The 21233-nt window shown below is 36.0% G+C and overlaps 2 protein-coding genes across 3 annotated transcripts in view; one reads left to right on the top strand and one right to left on the bottom strand.

Annotated features, from left to right (window-relative positions):
* Positions 1–2900: 2900 nt before the first annotated feature.
* Positions 2901–21233, bottom strand: part of sec23a (Sec23 homolog A, coat complex II component) — a 28489-nt gene continuing 10156 nt past the window's right edge. For both annotated transcript variants that reach the window (XM_073826976.1, XM_073826977.1), the window contains exons 13-20: positions 12361–12467; positions 11358–11511; positions 11204–11281; positions 10960–11121; positions 9231–9317; positions 8662–8817; positions 5595–5660; positions 2901–5423 (exon numbers count right to left, since the gene is read on the bottom strand). In XM_073826976.1, coding sequence (XP_073683077.1) covers positions 5334–5423; positions 5595–5660; positions 8662–8817; positions 9231–9317; positions 10960–11121; positions 11204–11281; positions 11358–11511; positions 12361–12467 — 900 coding nt within the window. In that variant the 3' untranslated portion in view covers positions 2901–5333. The remainder of the gene's footprint in view (positions 5424–5594; positions 5661–8661; positions 8818–9230; positions 9318–10959; positions 11122–11203; positions 11282–11357; positions 11512–12360; positions 12468–21233) is intronic.
* LOC141295283 (adenosine receptor A3) lies at positions 14875–20331 on the top strand. The gene is made up of 3 exons (XM_073826494.1): positions 14875–15622; positions 17774–17927; positions 19864–20331. The coding sequence occupies exons 1-3, from the start codon at positions 14875–14877 to the stop codon at positions 20057–20059; spliced, it is 1098 nt and encodes a 365-aa protein (XP_073682595.1). The 3' UTR covers positions 20060–20331.

Here is a 21233-nt window from a genome sequence, read left to right as displayed (position 1 = left end):
CGCGTGGGTTAATTAGCTGAATCCATCACAGCTAATGAATTGGAAAAGTGAAACACATTGACCCAAAATCTGTAGCATTGAATTTCTTCCAATGTGCCATGGAGAAGCTTATCAAATCTAATGCATAATTAAAGTGCATATTTTGCACAAAAAATGCAACAGATTTTATTCAATAATTAATGGACTTTCTGGTAAGACTTTCTCTTGAGGATATTACAACAACACTCCAGATGTGGTTTTGATTTAAACATGTGTCTTAATTTGTCTTAACAAGCTTGAGATTTAATACTTTTCTGCCTCTTGGCAACGATCCTAAGTAAAAGATTGTTTTCTAAGATTAAATTAGATTGTTATGGAACCACAGTAATACAGTTTGGGAATATTGACTTTGACAATATGCTTTGTTGCTTGCATTCTGCAGTGCATGTAAAATGCATCATGACACTCCTGCCAACCACTGGAAGAATAGTCACATACAGTGCCTTGCAAAAGTATTCATACCCCTTCCCTTTTTGCCATGTTTTATGTTGCTGCCTTATGATATTAAAATGACTTAAAATGACTAAAAAAAAAAATTAAACAAATAAGTTGGTTGCATAAGTATTCATACCCTTAACTGAGTACTTAGCTGAAGCAAATTTACAGCCTCAAATCTTTTTGGTATGATGTGACAAGTTTTGCACAGCTTAATTTCTTAATGTTAGCTTGAATGGGGACAGATGGACATTTTTAGATTTCTCCAGAAATATTTAATTGTGTTCGAGCCCTGGCTGTGGCTGGGCCACTCAAGGACATTCACAGAGTTGTCTATAAACCATTTTTGCTGTGTACTTCGGGTCAGTGCCCTGTTGAAAGGAGAAGCGTCTGCCCAGTTTGAGGTACTGAATGCTCTGGACTGGGTTTTTATTAAGGCTATCTCAACATTTTGGTGTATTGAGCTTTCCTTCTGCTCTGACGAATCTCTCAGTCCCTATCGCTGAAAAACAGCCCCACAGCATGAGGCTTTACTGATGGGATGGTGCTCTGCAGGTGAAGAGCAGTGCCTGGTTTCCTCCAAACATGATGCTTGGAATTGAGGCTCATCAGACTAGAGAAACTGGTTTCTTACAGTCTGAGGGTCCTTTAGGTGTTTCTTTGCAAATTCCACCACCATAAAGCCCAGATTGGTGGAGTGTTGCAGTGATGTTTGTCCTGTTGGTCTCTCCTATCTCCACATATGATCATGGAGCTCAACTCGAGTGACCATCAGGTTCTTGGTCACCAATCTAACCAAGGCCCTTCTCCATCCATTGCTCAGTTTGGCCAGGAGGCCAGCTCTAGGAAGAGTCCTGGTTGTTTCAAACTTCTTCCATTATGGATAATAGAGGCTACATGCTTCTGTGAACCTTCAATGCAGCAGATTTTTTTTTTCTGAACCCTCCCCCAGATGTGTTGCAATCATGTTTCTGAGTTTCTGGCAGTTTCTTTGACCTCAGGGCTTGGGTTTTTGCTCTGATATGCATTTTCAGCTGTTTGACTTTAAGACATGCATGCCTTTCCAAATCATACCTATTCAATTGAATTTGCCACAGGTTAACTAAAACGTAGTAACATCTACAAGCAATATAAATGTTCCTGAGCTCAATTTCAACTGTCCCAGATTAGGGTATGAATACTTATGCCATGGAATAATTTAAGTTTTTTATTTGTTATAAATTTGCAAAGATGTTAAAAACTTGTTTTTTTGCTTTGTCATTATGGTGTATGGAGTGTAGATTTATGTGGGAAAAAGGTTATTTGAAGCAGTTTAACATAAGCCAGCAACAACAAAATGAAGGGGTATGAATACTTTACCGCAAGACACTGTACACATTGATTTGTATGTTGCAATTGCATTAAGAGACCACAAAGTCATGATAACCATGTAATGCATGTTCACAGTTCTTCAATTTGTAATGGTATTTTTGATTCAGTTTTGAAATGGGTAGACTGTAAGGCAAATGTAAGAAAATAATGGATGGGATATATGAAGAAAAAAAAAATCAATGGTTATAGGATGAATTTACAGGTGCATTTACAGGCTTTCACAGCCAATGAGCTGAAATCAGTGTGAAATGTGTTTCAACATCCATTATAGAATCAGAATGTAGATGATAAATTACATTGAGCTCAGGTGGTGAATGTAATATCCTTTTCATATAGGCCTAATGAAGTGTTGAATTTATTAATTTAATAAGCATGAAAACCCAGGCATGCCTATTTGACAGGATGATCCATAAAAGTATGGAATGATGAGATGAGAAATTTAACTGCAAATAACATGGTGCGTTCTGAAATAATGAACACTTAAGGCATGCATCTATAATTGCCTTTCTATAAAACTTGGATGTGAAATATCTCGACCGACTGCTGTGAGAGTTAAATCATTTACATATAGCAAAGTCTGACTTCTATAATCACAGTTGAGCTCTCTTAGTTAATTGCTGCTCCCGTGTGGCCACCAGTGAAAACAACCACAGAAATGGTGTAAACAGAGTCATTCTTTTTGAAGGAAATCCTGAATCTTTGTGTTGGGCCATAATGCAATGAATTATTTTACAAAGCAGCCCAAAGTCTCACTTGTGGAACACGCAATAGTTACACTCTGCTGAAGGAATATTTCGACCCTCGTGTCGATCAAAGCCTGCGTGGAGAAGAACAGCTCTAAGATGATTCAAAACCTCTGTGTCTCACAGAAGAAAGTAAGTCATGCAGTTTGCAATGACATGAGGGTGAGAAAACGCCAATAGTGTTTTCAACTTCTTTTAACAACACACAGACACTTCCCGTGTCCTTTGAGACTCGCAGGATGCTGACTTGAAAGGCAAGAGTGACAGAAAGAATGGTTTTCAGTTTTCAGAATCTGAACACCGCAGGCCAGCTGGGATCACGAAGCCGGTTTTATTAGAAACAAAACATACAATACTGCTAGAAACGGCTCATAAATATCAGAGCTACAGACAGAAAGGCAGCTTACAAATTCCGCAAGTCTGTGTTCGGAACGGGGCATTCAACCCCGCTCTCAAACACAAGCCATCAACGGCAACGAGACGAGAGACGCGCACAGGGTCTAAAAATAAGCCATTGTTCTGCGCTGTTGGCTAGAGGCGGCGTTCCAGCTCTTATGCTTAATTGGCTACATTGGCACTGCTTTAACCTTCCTCGACTAGGCAGACAAAAGTATCTGCTGCAGGTGTGCTTAAACCAGCTAGTTTCTTTCCTCCGTTCAACATGAGGTCTCATCACAGAGCTTCACAGGCGTAAACATCAGATTCGAAGCAACAGTTTAGCCAAAAATTGAATGTTCAGTCAGTTACTCGCCCTCTTGTTGTTCCAAACCCATACACTGGCATTTTTCCCGTAAAACACAAGGTAATAGCTTTTGAAGAAAAGCACAATAAAAGAAACCGATATGACATTTGCACTACATTCCAGGTTTTCTGAAGCAGTACAATAGCTTCGTACAAAAACATTTAAAGGAGAAGTTCACTTTCAGAACAAAGATTTACAGATAATGTACTCACCCCATTGTCATCCAAGATGTTCATGTCTTTCTTTCTTCAGTCGTAAAGAAATTATGTTTTTGAGGAAAACATTTCAGGATTTCTCTCCTTATAATGGAGTTCTATGGTGCCCACAAGTTTGAACTTCCAAAATGCAGCTCTAAACAATCCTAGCCGAGGAAGAAGGGTCTTGTCTATTGAAACGATTGGTTATTTTCCAAAAAATGACAATTTATACTTTTTTTTTTAAGCTCAAATGCTGGTCTAGCTCTGCGTGAACTCTGTGTATTCTGGTTCAAGACAGTTAGGGTATGTCAAAAAACTTCCATCTCATTTTCTCCTCCAACTTCAAAATCATCCTACCTTGCTGTTTTACCCTTTTTTGTAAAGGGCGTTTGATCTTATTAGCACGTTGGCTTTGCAAACACTGGGTCAGTACTTCTGCAGCACTGTAGGATGATTTTGAAGTTGGAGGAGAAAATGAGATGGGAGTTTTTTGACCTACCCTAACTGTCTTGAAATGGAATACACAGAGTTCACACACAGCTAGATAAGACCATCATTTGAGGTTAGAAAGTATATAAATTGTCAATTTGTTAGAATTTTTTTTTTTAATTAGATAAGACCCTTATTCCTCATCTAGGATCGTTTAGAGCCCTTTGGAGCGGTGTTTAAACTGCATTTTGGAAGTTCATACTTTGGACACCATAGACGTCCATTATATGGAGAGAAATCATGAAGTGTTTCCGTAAAAAAAACATAATTTCTTTACAACTCAAGAAAGAAAGACATGAACATCTTGGATGACAATGGGGTGAGTAAATTATCTGTAAATTTTTGTCTTGGAAGTGAACTTCTCCTTTAAGATAATTCATATCTAGCGCATTTAAAATGGTGTACAAAAGCAGTCAACAACAAACAGTTATGGTATGTCATGGCTTTTTGCTTGATTTAACTACGATTACACAGGTCAGTGAATATTAATGAGCTTTAATTTTGAAGAATGGATATTAACGACCTTTAACAGTGCTTTTAATATAAACTCTCTAAGACATCTTAGACCAGTGGTTCTCAATCCTGGTCGTGGAGGACCCCTGCTCTGCACATTTTGCATGTCTCTCTTATTTAACACACCTGATTGAGATCTTCAGCTTGTTAGTTCAGTTCATGGATCTCTACTAATGAGCTGATGATCTCAATCAGGTGTGTTAAATAAGGGAGACATGCAAAATGTGCAGAGCAGGGGTCCCCCAGGACCAGGATTGAGAACCACTGTCTTAGACTACATCAAAAATAGTGTGTAAAAGCACTCAACTAGTATAGTAACTAATGCACATGCCATTTTTATTTTGGAAGCAAATGTATGCTAGAGAGTGGATACTGACTAGAAATCTAATATATGGCTTCAGAAATAATAATAATTCTTAAAAAACTCAAGTTTGTGTCCAGGTACAAAAAAAAAAAAAAAAATCAGCATATGGGTTTGGAATATCATGAGGGCAAGTGCATAATGAATGAACTGTCATTTTTGTGTAAACTATTTGTTTAACTATGTTGCAACTTCACTCACATAGCTAAATATGTTCATTCTGATTAAAACAGTACCAAATGTCTTGTCCTGATGTATACTCAACATGTAGTGTTTACCATTTTTGTCATAATTACTCACTAAAGAATGGCATTTCCCTTCACGATTGATTTGAACATGTAGGCTCAATATATGCATGATATAAATGGGAAGAACAGGGCAGTGCCAATGTGACCCTGCTGGCTGTGTGTTACTGAGGAAAAAAGATTGATGAGCGTCGGCTCTTAGGCAGCGCTGGACACTGCCAGCTTTTTCAGATGATCCATAAACACCTGAAGACTCACGTCGTCTGTCAGAATGGGTGCGCCAGACTCCTACACAAACACAGGAAGTGTGATTCAATCAGCGGCGGTGTGGGTAAAACAATATTAGAACAAGCCGAGACATGTTTATGTAGTTGTATAACAACGGCTCGTCACAGTAGACTAATCAATATTCCTCACATAGACAGTGTGCTTGTGTTGGTGAGATATTCAAGCACTTACCTGACCCCATGCATACATGTTGTTGTGAGTCTGAGAAGGATTGACTTTGGAGAGGAGGAAACGAGCCTGGAGGGTGAGAGAAAATAAATCTAAGATCCTAAAAACAGTTCACTCTGTGTATTAATATGCAGAACGGCATCTCAATGACCCATTACAGTCATTTATTCACAAGTGCTGTTTAAAAATCTCCGAGGGTGAGTTGCTCAAGCGTAGAAATTGACTGAAGAGCTGTCGGAACAACTGTTTTCAAAGTAGCACCTTTCATTGGAGCCGTCATTAATCAAGGCTTGAGAAAATGGAGGTGGCTTTGTGAAAGCAATTTATAAATATTTAGACTGACTAATGCAAAATTATTGATTCAAACAACTACTGCTTGTCATTTAACAACAAAGCTCTTACAAAACAACTGTTTCTATTTTAATAAAATGGATAGGTCTTGTTGTAAAACAGCCTGTAGGACTATATTTTAGGGCTGGATGGAAAAAAATGTAATAATGTTTGTCAGAATATATCTGTGCATTAAGTTTTGGAGTATAAATGCAACTAATGGACCTGCCGGTAGTTCAAAGTCACATTTGCTCTCAATATTAAATATTTTTTGCCCCCCAAATATAATTTTTTGACTATCTGTTAACCCCAAAACCAGGCATAAGGTTAATTTTTTTATATATATAAATAAGATGAATAAATAAGCTTTCCATTGTTTTTTTGGTTTGTTAGGGTAGGACAATATTTGGCAGAGATACAACTATTTGAAAATCTGGAATCTGAAGGTGCAAAAAAATCTAAATATTGGAGAAAAAAATTGCCTTTTGGCCTCATGGAACATGATCTTTACTTAATATCCTAGTGATTTTTGGCATAAAAGAAAAATAGATAATTTTGCCCGATACAATGTATTTTTGGCTATTGCTACAAATATACCTGTGCTACTTAAGGTTTTGTGGTCTATAGTCACAAATGTAGTATAAACACATCAGTTGACATTCATATTCAAGAGGCAAGTGCACTTAAATGTTGGCTGCAACACACAGAATGATCTTTGATTTGTTATGCTGCTTGGCAACCACAAACCTCAGGCAGACTAAAGAGCTAATTACTTGGCAGAAGAATTGCTTTTGAGTTTTTATTATTATAATGAATCAATTGAACCTTTTGTTGAAAACTGACATCTTTTGCCTATTGTAACTGTTGTTGTCATTCCATTTAAAAAAATACAGAGATAAATCAACCATGGTGGTGTGATTTTTTACCAGAATTAAGAGGGTTCTGTTCCAAAACCAGATCTGACACTGAGCTGTCTACCTAGACAGCAATTTAAGGCATCACTGGTGCGTTACCAATGTCAAAAAGTAGGCAGAAACATTGTGCTGACAAATCTGACATTGAGAGGGTAATTCGAATCCAGTGAGATGAGTAATGTCGTCTAAAAGTTGAGATAAATGTGACCCTGGACCACAAAACCAGTCATAAGTAGCATGGTATATTTGTGGCAAAAGCAACAATACATTGTATGGGTCAAAATTATAGATTTTTCTTTTATGCCAAAAATCATTAGGATATTAAGTAAAGATCATGTTCCATTAAGATATTTGGTAAGTTTCCTACTTTAAATATATCAAAACTTAATTTTTGATTAGTAATATGCATTGCTAAGAACTTCATTTTGATAACTTTCTTTTTGCAAACTCAGACTCTAAATTTTCAAATAGTTGTATCTTGGCCAAATATTGTCCCAAAAAATTTTCATAAAAATTTAGCCTTGACTGGTTTTGTGGTCCAGGGTCACAAATGTCTATTATAAATATAATTAAATACCTACAATTTGAAAATCAAATTCAAAGTAATTAAACAATCTTTCTTTTATTCTATTTTATAATACCTGTCTCCGGAAGTATTCTCTTAAAGGGGTAATTCACCCAAAAATGAAAATACTATTATCGTTTCAAACCCGTAAGACCTTCGTTTATTCTTTGGAACAGATATTAAGATATTTTTTCAACAATTTCTTCTTCATCAGTTGAACCACTGATGTCACATGGACTATTTTTTTGATGTCCTTACTACCTTTTTGTGCCTTAAACGTGGTAGTTACGTTGCTGTCTATGCAGGGTCAGAAAGATCTCAGATTTCATCAAAAATATCTTGATTTGTGTTTTAAAGATAAAGTTCTTACAGATTTGGAATGACATGAGGGTGAATAATTCTTCTTCTTTCTCTCTTGGCTTTCTCCCTTCAATCAGGGGTGGCCGCAGCGGAGTGATCTGCACTGCCAATTTGGCACATGTTTTATGCCGGACGCAACCCAGTCCTGAGAGTGCATTAACTTGTGCAACCCCAGTATGAGGGTGAGTAATTAAATGACAGAATTTTTATTTTTGGGTAAACTATTCCTTTAAACAGTCAGTTATGTCTTAAGTGAAGAGTGAAGAGTGTAATCAAAGAAATCAGATGTGTATCATTATATTGGATCCATGCATTCTGTCTTAAAGGGACAGCAGCCTATAAATACCTGTTGCTGTCTGTGTCAGTATTGTTAATCAAACAAAACAGCTTTAACAAAGATTGATCTATATTTAATTTATACAGTGAACACTATGCAATGTTACTTTAAACTTATTACATTCCTGTGCCTGAAAACTGCTAGACCTTATTTTATTTGCACTTTGAATATTTTATATTTTTTATATTTAGTTTTTTTTGCTCACCAAAAATATTAATCGGTAGCTGGCTTTCCATCCAAAGTTGCAAATTCAAAACTGGAATATCGCCTAAAACATATGCGAATAAGCATCCAGCGAGTCAAAAAGAACAAAATCGTCAAAGTCACGTGACTTATTTGATCCGTATGTGTTATTCGGCAAACGCATTTCTATCTCCTTTTATTCGCATGAACTCTTTTTCATTTTCTTAACTCTTGCATTGCTCAACATCTCATAGTTTGTTGCTTTATTTCACCAAGAATATACAGGTCAGTGAATATTACTGACCTTTACTTATGAATTATAAATATTGATGACCTTTATTAGTTTCAGTAAATCAGGGTAAACCATTTAGTTTCGTTTACCTGACTGCCGCCGTGCTCTGTGTCGATGTAGCGTGGCATGGGGAAACGTGTCTGCAGAAGCTCTTGGGCATCATCCACGGGAGCCTGAAGCAGGTGGCGGAAGTTCTCATACTCAGGCATGTCCTGGTACCCGGCTTTACGCCACTGAGACACCGTCTACATGAGAGAAAACAGTGCATCTGTCAGAAGTCATTCGGCGAGGTGCTAAATCTGAAAAATCATCTTGTTTATTAGTGCTAGTAAACATGACTCTAAGGGAACATCTCACTCCACTTGTTTAAAATTTCACTTCATTAGCATGTACTTCAGCGAGACACCTACAAGTGTTTCATCAGAAAATGTCTGTCCTCTGAAACACAGCCAAGTTTAAACTCGTTTCAGTGCAAAACCGGCTCTGATTTCATTTGCGCAGATTATCGAACAGTTCAGACTGAGAACAAGAAAGCAGACTGCATTTTGAAGAGATGAAAAAGACTTGGCTTTAAACCAACGTCTACCCAGTCACATGGGAAAACAAACCACCGTGCAGTTGGAAGGCAGAACTTGCGCTGTGATTTTTTACATCTTACCTCTCCGTGGTAAATCACAATCTGGAAGAAGGTATCCATGAGGAGGATGCGGTCAGGCAAGATACTGCTGCTGTCCAGTAACACGGGCTACAACAACAGAAAACAAAGCCTGTCAATTAGATGCTTTATTAAACATCTTTCCTAGAACTTCCCCCCTTCTGGTCCCAGTGTCATGGGAAAACAGTAAGTGACATAAAGCTCTCCATTAAAAGCAGATTAGAAATACACAAGTGTCAGCTTGAGTTGCTCGTTGTATCATCAGCCATGTTGTTGTTTAACTCAGTACTACTGAAGAACAAGCAGCACAGAGCTTCAAACCATTATGTAGAATTCATACAACCCATTTGTACTACGTTTGTCTGCTTGCGTCCTCCCTCTCTCTCAAAACAATTCAAAAGCTGTCTTCATGCTTCTGAGTACAAATGGTATAATGCCTTTGCAAAAAGGTTTCAAGACAACAATAATATAAGCTTGAACAAAAATAAGAACAAACACACTAATTAAACAGAACAGTGTTTAATCCGTTGAGTCGGGGGACATGAAGTGCACAGTCCTCATGACACCGCACTGCACATTCAACCTGAGTCATGACACGTGATTTAATCACTAAGCTCATCAAAAAAATTTAATTAATACTGATATTTTCCTAAAAATTCTTAAGCTAGTTTCACTATCTATACACTACTGTTCAAAGGTTTGGGATCAGTCATTTTTTTGTACAAATTGTACAAATCAATAGTTATTCTGCAAGAACACATTTAAATGGTCAAAGTAAAATATGTGACCACAAAACCAGTCTTAATTAGCACAGGTATATTTGTAGCAATAGGCAAAAATACATTGTACTGGTCAAAATTTGCAAATTTTCTTTTATGCCAAAAATTATTAGGATATTAGGTAAAAATCATGTTTCATGAAGATATTTTGTAAATTTCCTACTGTAAATATATCAAATTTAAATTTTTATTAGTATTATGTATCACTAAGAACTTAATTTGGACAACTTAAAAGGGAGATTTTCTCAATATTCTTCAATATTTTCATTTTTTGCACCCTTTTTTTCAATTAGATTTTCAAATTGTTGTATCTCGGCCAAATATTGGCCTATCCTTACAAACCATACATCAATGGAAAGCCTATTTATTTAGATGATGTATAAATCTCAAAAGGTTGAAATGCTCAATGATGCGCCTGAAGGAAAGACAATGCAGTAAGAGCCAGGGGTGAAAACTTTTGAAAAGAATGGTGATGTGTACATTTTTCTAATTCTTCCTAAATATCTTCTTTTTTTATTTTTATTTTTTTATTTACTACTGCCCTTCAAAGGCTACTTGCACATTTCCCAGAAGACAAAATAAGTTCAATTAACCCTGATCTTCAAATTCAAAAAGTTCTTAATTTGGTAAAATAATTAACATTTTGCAGATTCTGAACAGGGGATGTAAACTTTTGACCTCAACTGTATTAGAATGATTTCTGAATGATCATGTGACACTGAAGATTGGTGTAATGATGCTGAAAGTTCAGCTTTCTCATCAAAGGAATAAATTATATTTTAAACTATGTTAAAAATAGATTAAAAAAATGGGAAAAATTAAAAGTGTTTCACGTGTTGAAAAACTTGCATACATTTCTCCTAAGAGATCACAATATCTTTCATCGATAAAGTCACTCATTGGTCAAACATTAAAACATTAAATGTGCATTGGCAGAAGGTTTGCATGTTTACCTCTGGTGGCCCGTTGAACGAGTACGCATACAGGATGGGCTGTACCATTATCAGAGACTGGGTCAGATCCTGCCTCATGAACTGGTGTCTATAATAGGTGCTTTCATCAGGACTGTTGTTGAACACTTGCAGGAATGGAGACCTCCTTAGATGGAACATAAACTGCCAAGGACAATGTCAAGATCTCATTTCAACTTAGCTGTAAAGTAAAATTAAGCATTTTAGAGCATGAAACAAAAGGTACCTGAGGGTACAATGAGAACGTCTCGGAGAAACGGAATGAGTTGGGATCGTCTTTGTGATAATCTCCAAATTTCTGGCACTGCAAATGAAGAAAATAAAAAAAGTTATTGTGCATCCCTAATACTAAAGGACTGATTATAGTGAAGAAGGCTCACCAAGCGGATGAGCTGTCGATCCAGCCAGCGCAGAACATCCGGGCCCTCCTCCGTCTCGGCCCTATAGACGGCAAGGCGGGCCATAAGGATGGCAGCGGCCTCCTGGTCAAAAGATGCAGCGATGCTCTGAATTTGAGACTGCGCATCAGCCCAGCTGAAGAGGAGGATGTGAAGAACGTTATAGCACAGTGACCTTCGAACACAAACTTTAGCATCATCGCTCTGACTCACACTGATTCATCTTTACTGCCTGAATGTTACGAAAGAAGTCTAAAAGGTATATTTAAAGAAACAGAACAAAGACAAAGAGTCAAAGAGCTCAGAATTGTTCTTTCACGTACTTAAAACACTTTTAGTATGTTTGAAAGCTACAAACAGCCCATTAGCCTTTGCCGCATTAATTTTGACAAACAAATGTAATGTTCTAAAAGTGGAATCTTTTGATGTGTTCTTTCGAGTTGTCATGGAAACTGTACGTGATCGTTGAGAAAAACAAATGCATGATGTACAACAATGATGTCCAAACTTGAACGCATTTATGAAAGTAAGATGGTCGCTCTAAGAACAATCTACAATTACGTTGATGGGTTCGAGGTCCCCCCCCCCCCCAGTTGCTCTTGCTAAGTGTACCATTACTTAAATGGTTAGTGAACAAAGTGGACACTTTGTGGACTTCATTGGGTTTTGTGTCTGACAATAGAAAATGTGTTATATTTAGCATTGAAACACAGCAGAAAACGTTGTCATGTAAGATAACCTTGCACTACCGTTCAAAAGTTGGGTCTCTCACAAAAAAAGTCTCTCACGCTCACTAAGGCAGCATTTATTGGATCAAAAATACAATTCAAAATAACTGTTTTAAAATGTTTTAAAATGTAATTTATTCCTGTGATGTAAAGCTACATTTTCTGCATCATTAACAGTCTTCAGTGTCACATGATCCTTCAGAAATCCTTCTAATATGCTGATTAGTATGTTGAAAACAGCTGGACAGAAGACTTACTTTCTTGCAATTGTGGTCACTCTGATGCGCCTCTGCCCGCTAGAATGCTGGTACTGCGTTACATACTGTATGGCTCCGCGTCCACCCTGTGGGATAGGGGCGTTGTGCTGGGAAAAAGAAAAGAAAGAACACTGCTTAATATTTTGTTCAACAATATTAAAACTCAAAGTTAAAACTCATATTGCATCGCAAAACACTTTTGCTTCTATTAAGGTGGGATATGGGTAAGGTTAGGGACAGGTTTGGTGGTATGGGTAAGTTTAAGGTTGGATTAGGGTGTAAGGGATGGCTCAACAGTGGTAATTACAAAGATTAATTAAAAATGTAATTACATATAGGTTTTTTAAAAAAAAGATAAGTACAGTGTAAAAACATGTACACAATAAGTACATTGTACCAAATGATTAATTTAAATGTTAGTACATAGTAGTTAAGGCCACCTAATGTAAAGTGGGACCAGATTTTTTAATGTTTAAAAAGTCTCTCATGTCCAACAAGGCTGCATTTATTTGATCAAAAATACAGTAATATTGTGAAATATTATTACAATTTAAAACAACTGCTTTCTATTTTATAATAATTTAAAATCTAATGTATTCCTGTGATGCTAAAGCTGAATTTTCAGCCTTGGTGAATTTAGGAGTATGTTTCTGCTACCAAAAAAAAAAAAAGTAATTGCAACTTTTTATAATCACAATTCTTTATTTTGTTCTTGCAATTGCAAGTTTACATCTTCCAATTCTGACTTTTTAAACTCACAATTGTAAGAAAATATCTATTTTTTAATCCCCTTCAGAACTCGCAATTTAGCGTTTATAGCTCGGAATTGTAAGAAAATATCTCTTTTATTTAACCTCCCTCAGAACTGGACTTTATAACTCACAATTTTGAGTTTTATCTTATACTTCTCACAAAAAATCTGAATAACAGGGGGAAAAAAAATCAGAATTGCGAGTTTATATCTAGCAATTTTGACAAAACAAGGGTCAGAAATGCAATTTGCAAAAATTGCAATTGAGAAATTTTTTTTTAAAAGAATTGTGGGTTAAAAAAGTTGTAATTTCCCTCGTTTTATCTTTTATCTGTGGCTTTCATAGATTTCTTTCAAAAACATTACAAAATCTTAATTACAAACTTTTGACCAAAATGCAGTTGTCTCTACATTATTAAAGCATTAGCTCATTTCAAAATAGATAATTCCTGATAATTTACTCACCCCCATGTCACGCCAAGATGTCCATTTCTTCTTCTTTTTTCAGTCGAAAAGAATTTAAGGTTTCAGAGGAAAACATTCCAGGATTTTTCTCCATATAGTGGACTTCAGTGAGAGTCAATGAGTTGAAGGTCCAAACTGCAGTTTCAATGCAGCTTCCAGCCGAGGAATAAGTGTCTTATCTAACGAAATGATTACATAATGCGTGAAGTTGTAGACCCGCATCGCAGAGCTAGTGCAAGATGAGTATGTGTGGTTATAAAGTAAAAAAAATTACTTTTTTTTTTTTTGAAAATGGACGATAATTTACTAGATGAGAGCCCTTTGAAGCTGCATTGAAACTGCAATTTGGACCTTCAACTGTAAAGTTTTCCTCAAAAATTTTAATTTCTTTTTGACTGAAGAAAGAAAGACAGACATGAACATCTTGGATGAAATGGGGGTGAGCAAATTATCAAGAAATTTTAATTCAGAAGTGAACTGATCCTGGGAACAAATTTCTACTCATAAAAATCTTACAGTAACTAATTTCTCTAATGTCCAATTAAAAGCTAAAGTAAAATCAAGGCTCATAACTGTTTAACAAGTCTGTAAACTGCAGTTGTAAAGTAATTAGTGAGTTTTAATATTTCTGTTTGACTAAACAATTGATTTCAGGTGAGGTGCTGCAAATATGGCTTATGCAATACCACCAAAAAACCTGTAATCTAAAAACTGTTTAATGCCCGAATGAAACGACACATGTAACAGGATATAACTGGAAGGAAGGCTTAAGCTCTGGGTAAAGGCACTGAAGCCTTAATTAATGATTACGGCTTAAACCGCATTAGGGTCATGCTTCTTGCCAATTACACTAAAAAAACACTCAAGCACGAAACGGCTCATAAAGTCGGCAGCAGCCCGCAACAGAGAGGATATTGAATCTCAAGCGTCGTGTTTGCAGAGCAGTGCAGCTCCCAGCCTCCCAGTGCGCCCTGTGTCCACAGAAACGTGCTCTTTAAATGTTAGATGCTTTATTTACCTCGCTACATGTGATTGTAGCTGTTCACATAGTTTTGCCTCTCAAGTCAGCGTGTTTGCCGTTTTCCAACCGGCTCAGGCAGGTGCTGATAGTAAAATCAGAGGGGGTTTGACTAACGCTCCCCAAAGAGATCAGTGCGTTGTGAAGTGTGGTTGATCCACTTCTCCTAAAGATCAGCATGAGGTACACTCCTCCCATACAGCAACACCTTCCCTGGTGGTTTGGCACAGATAACGTGACCTCCTCTTTCCACAGAATCCAGTGCGATATCTGTCGTTGAATGAGCGTTTGTCTTCTTGTCTGTAAATGTCTGCATTCGAACCCACACGTAAACATGCAGTGGACGGCGGTGGTTTATGCAGCGTTGATGATCGGTTCCAGTATCTGCTCCGTGTTTGGGAACTTGGTACTACTCTTGGTGGTGTTGCTCAACCGAAGCTTGCAAACGGACACTTGGGTTCTCACTTTGAGCTTCTGCCTATGCGATCTGGCGTTGGGCATCTCCACTATTCCTTTCGGTATCCATAACAGCATTTTTCAAGTCAAAAGCTACCCTAGCAGAAGTGCGACCTGCAAAGGTAGCGCCTTTTTGTTTTTGTTGCTCCAGCTCGCCTCTATCCATTCGCTTACCTGGGCGACTGTCGACAAGTTCACAGAGATCTGCTTTGCCCTCAGCTACCCAGTGATCTTTACTGCATACAGGGCCAAAATCATCGTCGCAGTGGTGTGGGTTTACAGCATCCTCAACGCAGCTCTGCCACTCTTTGGTTTTGGTAGTTACGTCTACAGCGAGACAAAGTTCCTCTGCGTTCCCAGCTTCAAACCGTCCAGCATTGCCTTCAACATGCTCTTCATGGTGGTGGGAATCATCATTCCCATTGTACTGATGTGCTCCATGTATGCATACATAGTGTATATAGCCAGGAACCAGGTACGACGAGGAACGTTTGTTTGCAACGAGGACCATTGTTTCTACGTGCCAGCCAGTAATTACTTCAAAAGCTCCATAGTAATGGTGACTACCACAGGTAAGCATAATTAAACCAGGGGGCATAAAGCAGATTTATTGTGTTTGATTTGCAACAAAGGTTTTGGATTTTCAATAAGTGATTATCTTTCTGACATCACCCGATTAGGAGTAATTATTTTTCCTTGACATATGGAGACCTGCTCCTTGCTTAATACAAACACACATATGACATCATTATTTGGGGTTGGTAAGATTCCTTAGAAATGTTTTGAAAAGTTTCTAATGCTCAACCAGCAAAATGTTCATATATTATTGCAGTTTTAAATCAACTGTTTCCAATGCGAATATATTTTAAAATACAAATTTATTTCTATGATGCAAAGCTGAATTTTTAGTCTTCAGTGTCACATGGTCCATCACAAACCATTCTAATATGCTGATGGAAAGCACTTTTTAAGGCTTCTTTGATCAAATATAAAATTTTGTAACATTACATTACATTTACAGTCACTTTTGGTCAATTTAATGCATGGGGCATTAAAGTTTATGTAAATTAGTAAATTAATGTTGACTAAAAGCAGTAATTTTTTTAAACAAATCTTACTAACCCCAAACTTTTGAATAGTAGTGTATTGTAATAATATAAAATTATAAATTGCAGAAACTAGATCATTTGGTCTTATCTGATGAGCAAATTTGAGATCATATGACATATTTCTAACATAGAAGGAACACAGTTTAAAAAAAGTTGTTTCAACTTAAAATAATTTGTTACCCTGCTGACTTTAGATTAGTCAACTAAACATATTCCAGTTGTCACAAATAAACATTAAGTAACTTAAAATTTCAAGTTGACTAAACAAAAAAAAAAATAAGTCAGCGGGGTAACAAATTATTTTAAGTTAAACTACTTTTTGATACAATTTTTTTTTTTTACAGTGCACCATCTGAAACCACTGGAAAGATTGTTTATTTAGTTTTTATTATAGGGACCTCATTTGTCTTGGAAGTGTATAGATGTACACTACCAGTCAAAAGTTTTTGAACAGTAAGATTTATGTTTTTTTTTTTTTTTAAAGAAGTCACTTCTGCTCAACAAGCCTGCATTTATTTGCTCCAAAATACAGCAAATGCATTCTATTTAAAATAACTGCTTTCTATCTGACTATATTTTAAAATGCAATTTATTACTGATTACATCTTTTTTTCAGCATCATTACTCCAGTCTTTAGTGACACATGATCCTTCAGAAATCATTCTAATATTCTGCTTTGCTGTTCAAGAAATGTTTTTTTTTTCCCTTTCATTTTTTATCATCAATATTTAAAACAGTTTTAGGATTTTTCTTTTATGAATAAAAAGATCCAAAGATCAGCCTTTACCTGAAATAAAAAGCTTTTGTAACATTATATACCATACCATTTAAAAGTTTAGAGTCAGTATAATTTCTTTTTTTGTTTTGTTTTTGGGAAAGAAATTATAAAAAAGATTTACAGAAAAAGATGCTTTAAATTGATAAAAAGGACAATTTATAACGTTATTAAATCCTATTCATCAAAGAAACCTGAAAAATGTTTACTCAGCTGTTTTCAACAATGACAATGATTTCTGAAGGATCATGTGACTGGAGTAATGATGCTAAAATTCAGCTTTGAAAACACAGAAATAAATATTTAAAAATATATTTAAATAGAAAAGTTATTTTAAATAGTAAAAATATATATAAAAAAAAAGTTACTATTTTTGCCGTACTTTGGATCAAATAAATGCTTGCCATTTATTTATTAAAGGCTTAGTGCGCAGAAGAGACTTCTTTAAAAAGATATGACAAATTTCAAAAGAAAATACTATAAAAGTTAATAAGACTTGAATCTGTGTGCATAGGTAGGCCCACCACCAGCCAACAGTAAACAAAAAAATTGACTGCAAAATAAACTGATTGTGATTTAACTCAATGTAATTAATTCAATTTAAATATTTTATCAATTGCCAACCTAATTATTTTAAATGTATGATGTTTATTCCATCTTTGGTGTGAGAAAAACAACAGCAAGGGTCCTTTTAGATCATTGAGAAGCTAATTAGCAAAATGCATCACACATGCAACACAACCTCCAGACAGTGTGAGTCGATACTCCTCGAGCTAATGAAATAAGCTTGTCCAAAAAATCTTTAACCACGTCATGTGATTTGTGCGTGTTGTTGACAGTGTGCCTGCTCATTTGCTGGCTGCCATACATCGTTATCTGCTTCTATGAGACATTGACGGGAAAAGAGAGCCCGCAGCCTGCCTCCGCTGTTGCCACATGGCTTGTACTCTTCACTTCAGCTCTGAACCCATGGATCAACTCCATGACTCAAACGTAAGCAAACTCAAACGTGAGCCATTTTGAGTCTTTTTAAGTAAATCATGTGGAATTAGGGTAAAAAGGGCAAATATGTTTTTTACAATGCAAAAAGAGCTGGGCTGTATGACGCTATATATTTAGTGTAACAACAGAAATGTGTCAACCAGTAGAGCTTCTCCTATACCATTTATATACACTACCAGTCAAAAGTTTTTGAGCCATAAGATATTTTACATAAAAAAGGCTCCTCTGCTCACCAAGCTTGCATTTATTTGATCCAAAGTACAGTAAAATTGTGATTTTTTTTACTATTTAAAATGACTGTTTTCTATTTGAATACATTTTAAAATGTAATTTATTCCTGTGATTTCAAAGCTGATTTCATGTGGCACTGAAGACTAGAGTAATGATTTGGAAAATGTAGCTTTGATCACAGGAATAAATTATATTTTAAAGGTGCCATAGAATGCACCTTGGAAGGTTCCTGAATAATAATGAGGAGCTCTGCTCTGATTAGATGTTTCACAGAATGGCTCGGCTCAACTTCTGATGATTGGGCGATGCAAATGTTTGGGGCGTAACTATTAATGATCCTGAGACTATTACATCATAGTCTGTGTTATGTTAGGATTATGTTAGGCTATTTTTCAGTGGTCTTTTGCAAACACCAGATTTATATAAGGAGGAAACGATGGCGTTTGAGACTCACTGTATGTCATTTCCATGTACAGAACTGTTATTATTGAAATATGCCAAGGTAAATACAGTTTTCCATTCTATGGTACCTTTAAAATATATTCAAATATAATGCAGTCATTTTAAATATTAAAAATATTTCATAATATTACTGCTTTTGCTATATTTTGGATCAAATAAATGCAGGCTTGGTGAGCAGAAGAGACTTCTTTACAAAACATTACATTACTGTTCAAAAACTTTTGACTGGTAGTGTAAACTATACTGCTCTGGTGGTAAAGCAACCTTGGGAGAAACAGAAATAATTACATTTTAAATTACTATTTAAAATAGTTTGGAAATAATTATTCTGCAAGGACTTCAGTTTGTGTCCATCAGGTTCCACAGAAAAGTAATACAATTAAATAAAGTTCACAATTAATTGATTAAATACTGATTCTTCTACGCAGAAAGGTTGCATTAATTAACCAAAAGAGACTATATAAAAATGATTTTTTTTTAATTTGTTTTATCAATTATATTTAAAAAAAACTGCTGTTGAACTTTCTATTCATCAAAAAATCGTGGGGAAAAATGTATCATGGTTTCACAAAAAAAAAATTAAACAGCAGCACAACTGTTTTCATTGATGAGAAGAAATGTTTAAAATGTTAACAAATTTAAATAGAAAACAGCTGTTTAAAATTGTATTTTTAATTTAAAAAAATGCATTGGCAAGGCATCTCTTATACATTCAAAAACATTAAAAAAAAAGTACAGACCTCACTATGCATTTATATATAAACCATTTTATGGTTGAATTTCAAGGAAATATATACATTATTACTGTAAATATAAGGTTTTAGTCATACAGCCCATTCCTAATGTCATGATACATAGAAGACAGACAGGAAGATCCATAATACATTCTCCCTTAAAATAAACTCTCTATTTTGGGAAATGTAATCATGGATAGACATTACCTTTTTATTGTTGATTAAGACTTCCCTGGCCTTTTAACTATTAGATGTGGCAGCCCACATTAATACCTGTCACATTCAATGATGTTTGGTAAATAAAATGTGGCAGGAATTGAATGTGGAGCAGGATTGGAAAAGGGAGGTGAAGGTAAAATCTCAATGGCCAATTCGGGCCATATCTAGAAAGAGAACATGTAGTGGCAGTGAATCATGGTACTGATACATGGTTGTTGTTTAGAGTCTTAGAGCTTGCACGTATGTGGGAGTTTTACCATGACCTTGTTTGCATCTCTCAGGAGGTACAGAGCAGCGCTGCGCAAAAGCCTGAATAAAATCCGGCAGATGTTTGAGTATCCCCGCAAAGACTCCCTCTCCCAGTGCACAACCATACAGCCACGCCGCGAGAGCAACAGCTTCTCCTTGCCAGCTTCCACTATACCTCCGGCACTACAAACAAACAACGAAGCCCAACAGGACCTCACACTGGTTTGAGCATGACCCTCACTGACCTTTGGTGGTTTGAATAGCGTAGAAATAATCATGACTTAAGGAAGCATCTGCAGCAACGCTTCACCCCAGCACAAGAGGACACTGGGTTGGCGGAGCTAACCAGAAGCAATTTCACTGCTTATGATGTAGAAAGACTTCATGCAGAAAGAAGAAACTTTGTGCGATATTCTACAATAAACAAATTTTAATAAAAAGGAGAGAAAAGGGGACTTTTGTGTCAGAAGAGACGTTTTGTTTCCTTTTGTGACTTGAGCACAAACAGTGATTTGCTTTTTTCTAAATGAATGCTCAAAGGACAATGAAATGTGATTGTGAAATAAAACCTGTCTCTAAAATGTTCAGCTTCTAAAACTGCCAATCACAGTTCAATTGCTTTGAGAAACTCCATCCATGACTGACTTTAATTGCAATTTGTATTATTTTGACGGCGTGATCTGAACTGATGCATTGCACTTGCTATGTAATTACGGTTTTCTTACATAAACGCTCACACAAACCTCTATATTTACTATACAGTAACTGTGACATGTACGACTGTGCAAGCATTAAAGAAATGAAAATAAGCAAAAAATGTAATCAAATGATTCAAGATGAAGTTGAGTTTGTTCCTTCATTAGAACAGATTTGGAAAAATCTAGCATTGCATCATTTACTCACCATTGAATCCTCTGCGGTGAATGGGTGCCATCAGATTGAGAGTCTAAACAGCTGATGAAACATCACAATAATCCACAAATCAAGATGCTCTTAGTCAAGTCTTTTCCACTGGAGGAAGCATTATTTATTATTTATTATGGACTATGGAAACACTGTTTTAAAGATAAATCATCTTAATGATGTGTTTATTTCTTACAAACATGCAGCTTTTTACTTCCACAGACATTAATGAATTGGAGTCATGTGGATTACTGTTTGGCTGTTTAGCTGTTTGGACTCTCATTCTGATGGCACCCATTCACTGCAGATTATCCAATGATGAGCAAATGATGTATTGCTAAATTTCTCCAAACCTGATGAAGAAACAAACTCGGATGGCCTCAAGCTGACCAAATTTTTAGAGAATTTTCATTTTTAGGTGAACTATTATTCCTTTAAGACCCTGCATACACAGATTGATCACCATATAAAATGAGTAACTGTGAATTTATTCTCTATT

The sequence above is a fragment of the Garra rufa genome, chromosome 21 (assembly GCF_049309525.1).
Source record: "Garra rufa chromosome 21, GarRuf1.0, whole genome shotgun sequence".
In the NCBI taxonomy this organism is placed as follows: domain Eukaryota; kingdom Metazoa; phylum Chordata; class Actinopteri; order Cypriniformes; family Cyprinidae; genus Garra; species Garra rufa.
This window is presented reverse-complemented; position numbering and strand designations above follow the sequence as displayed.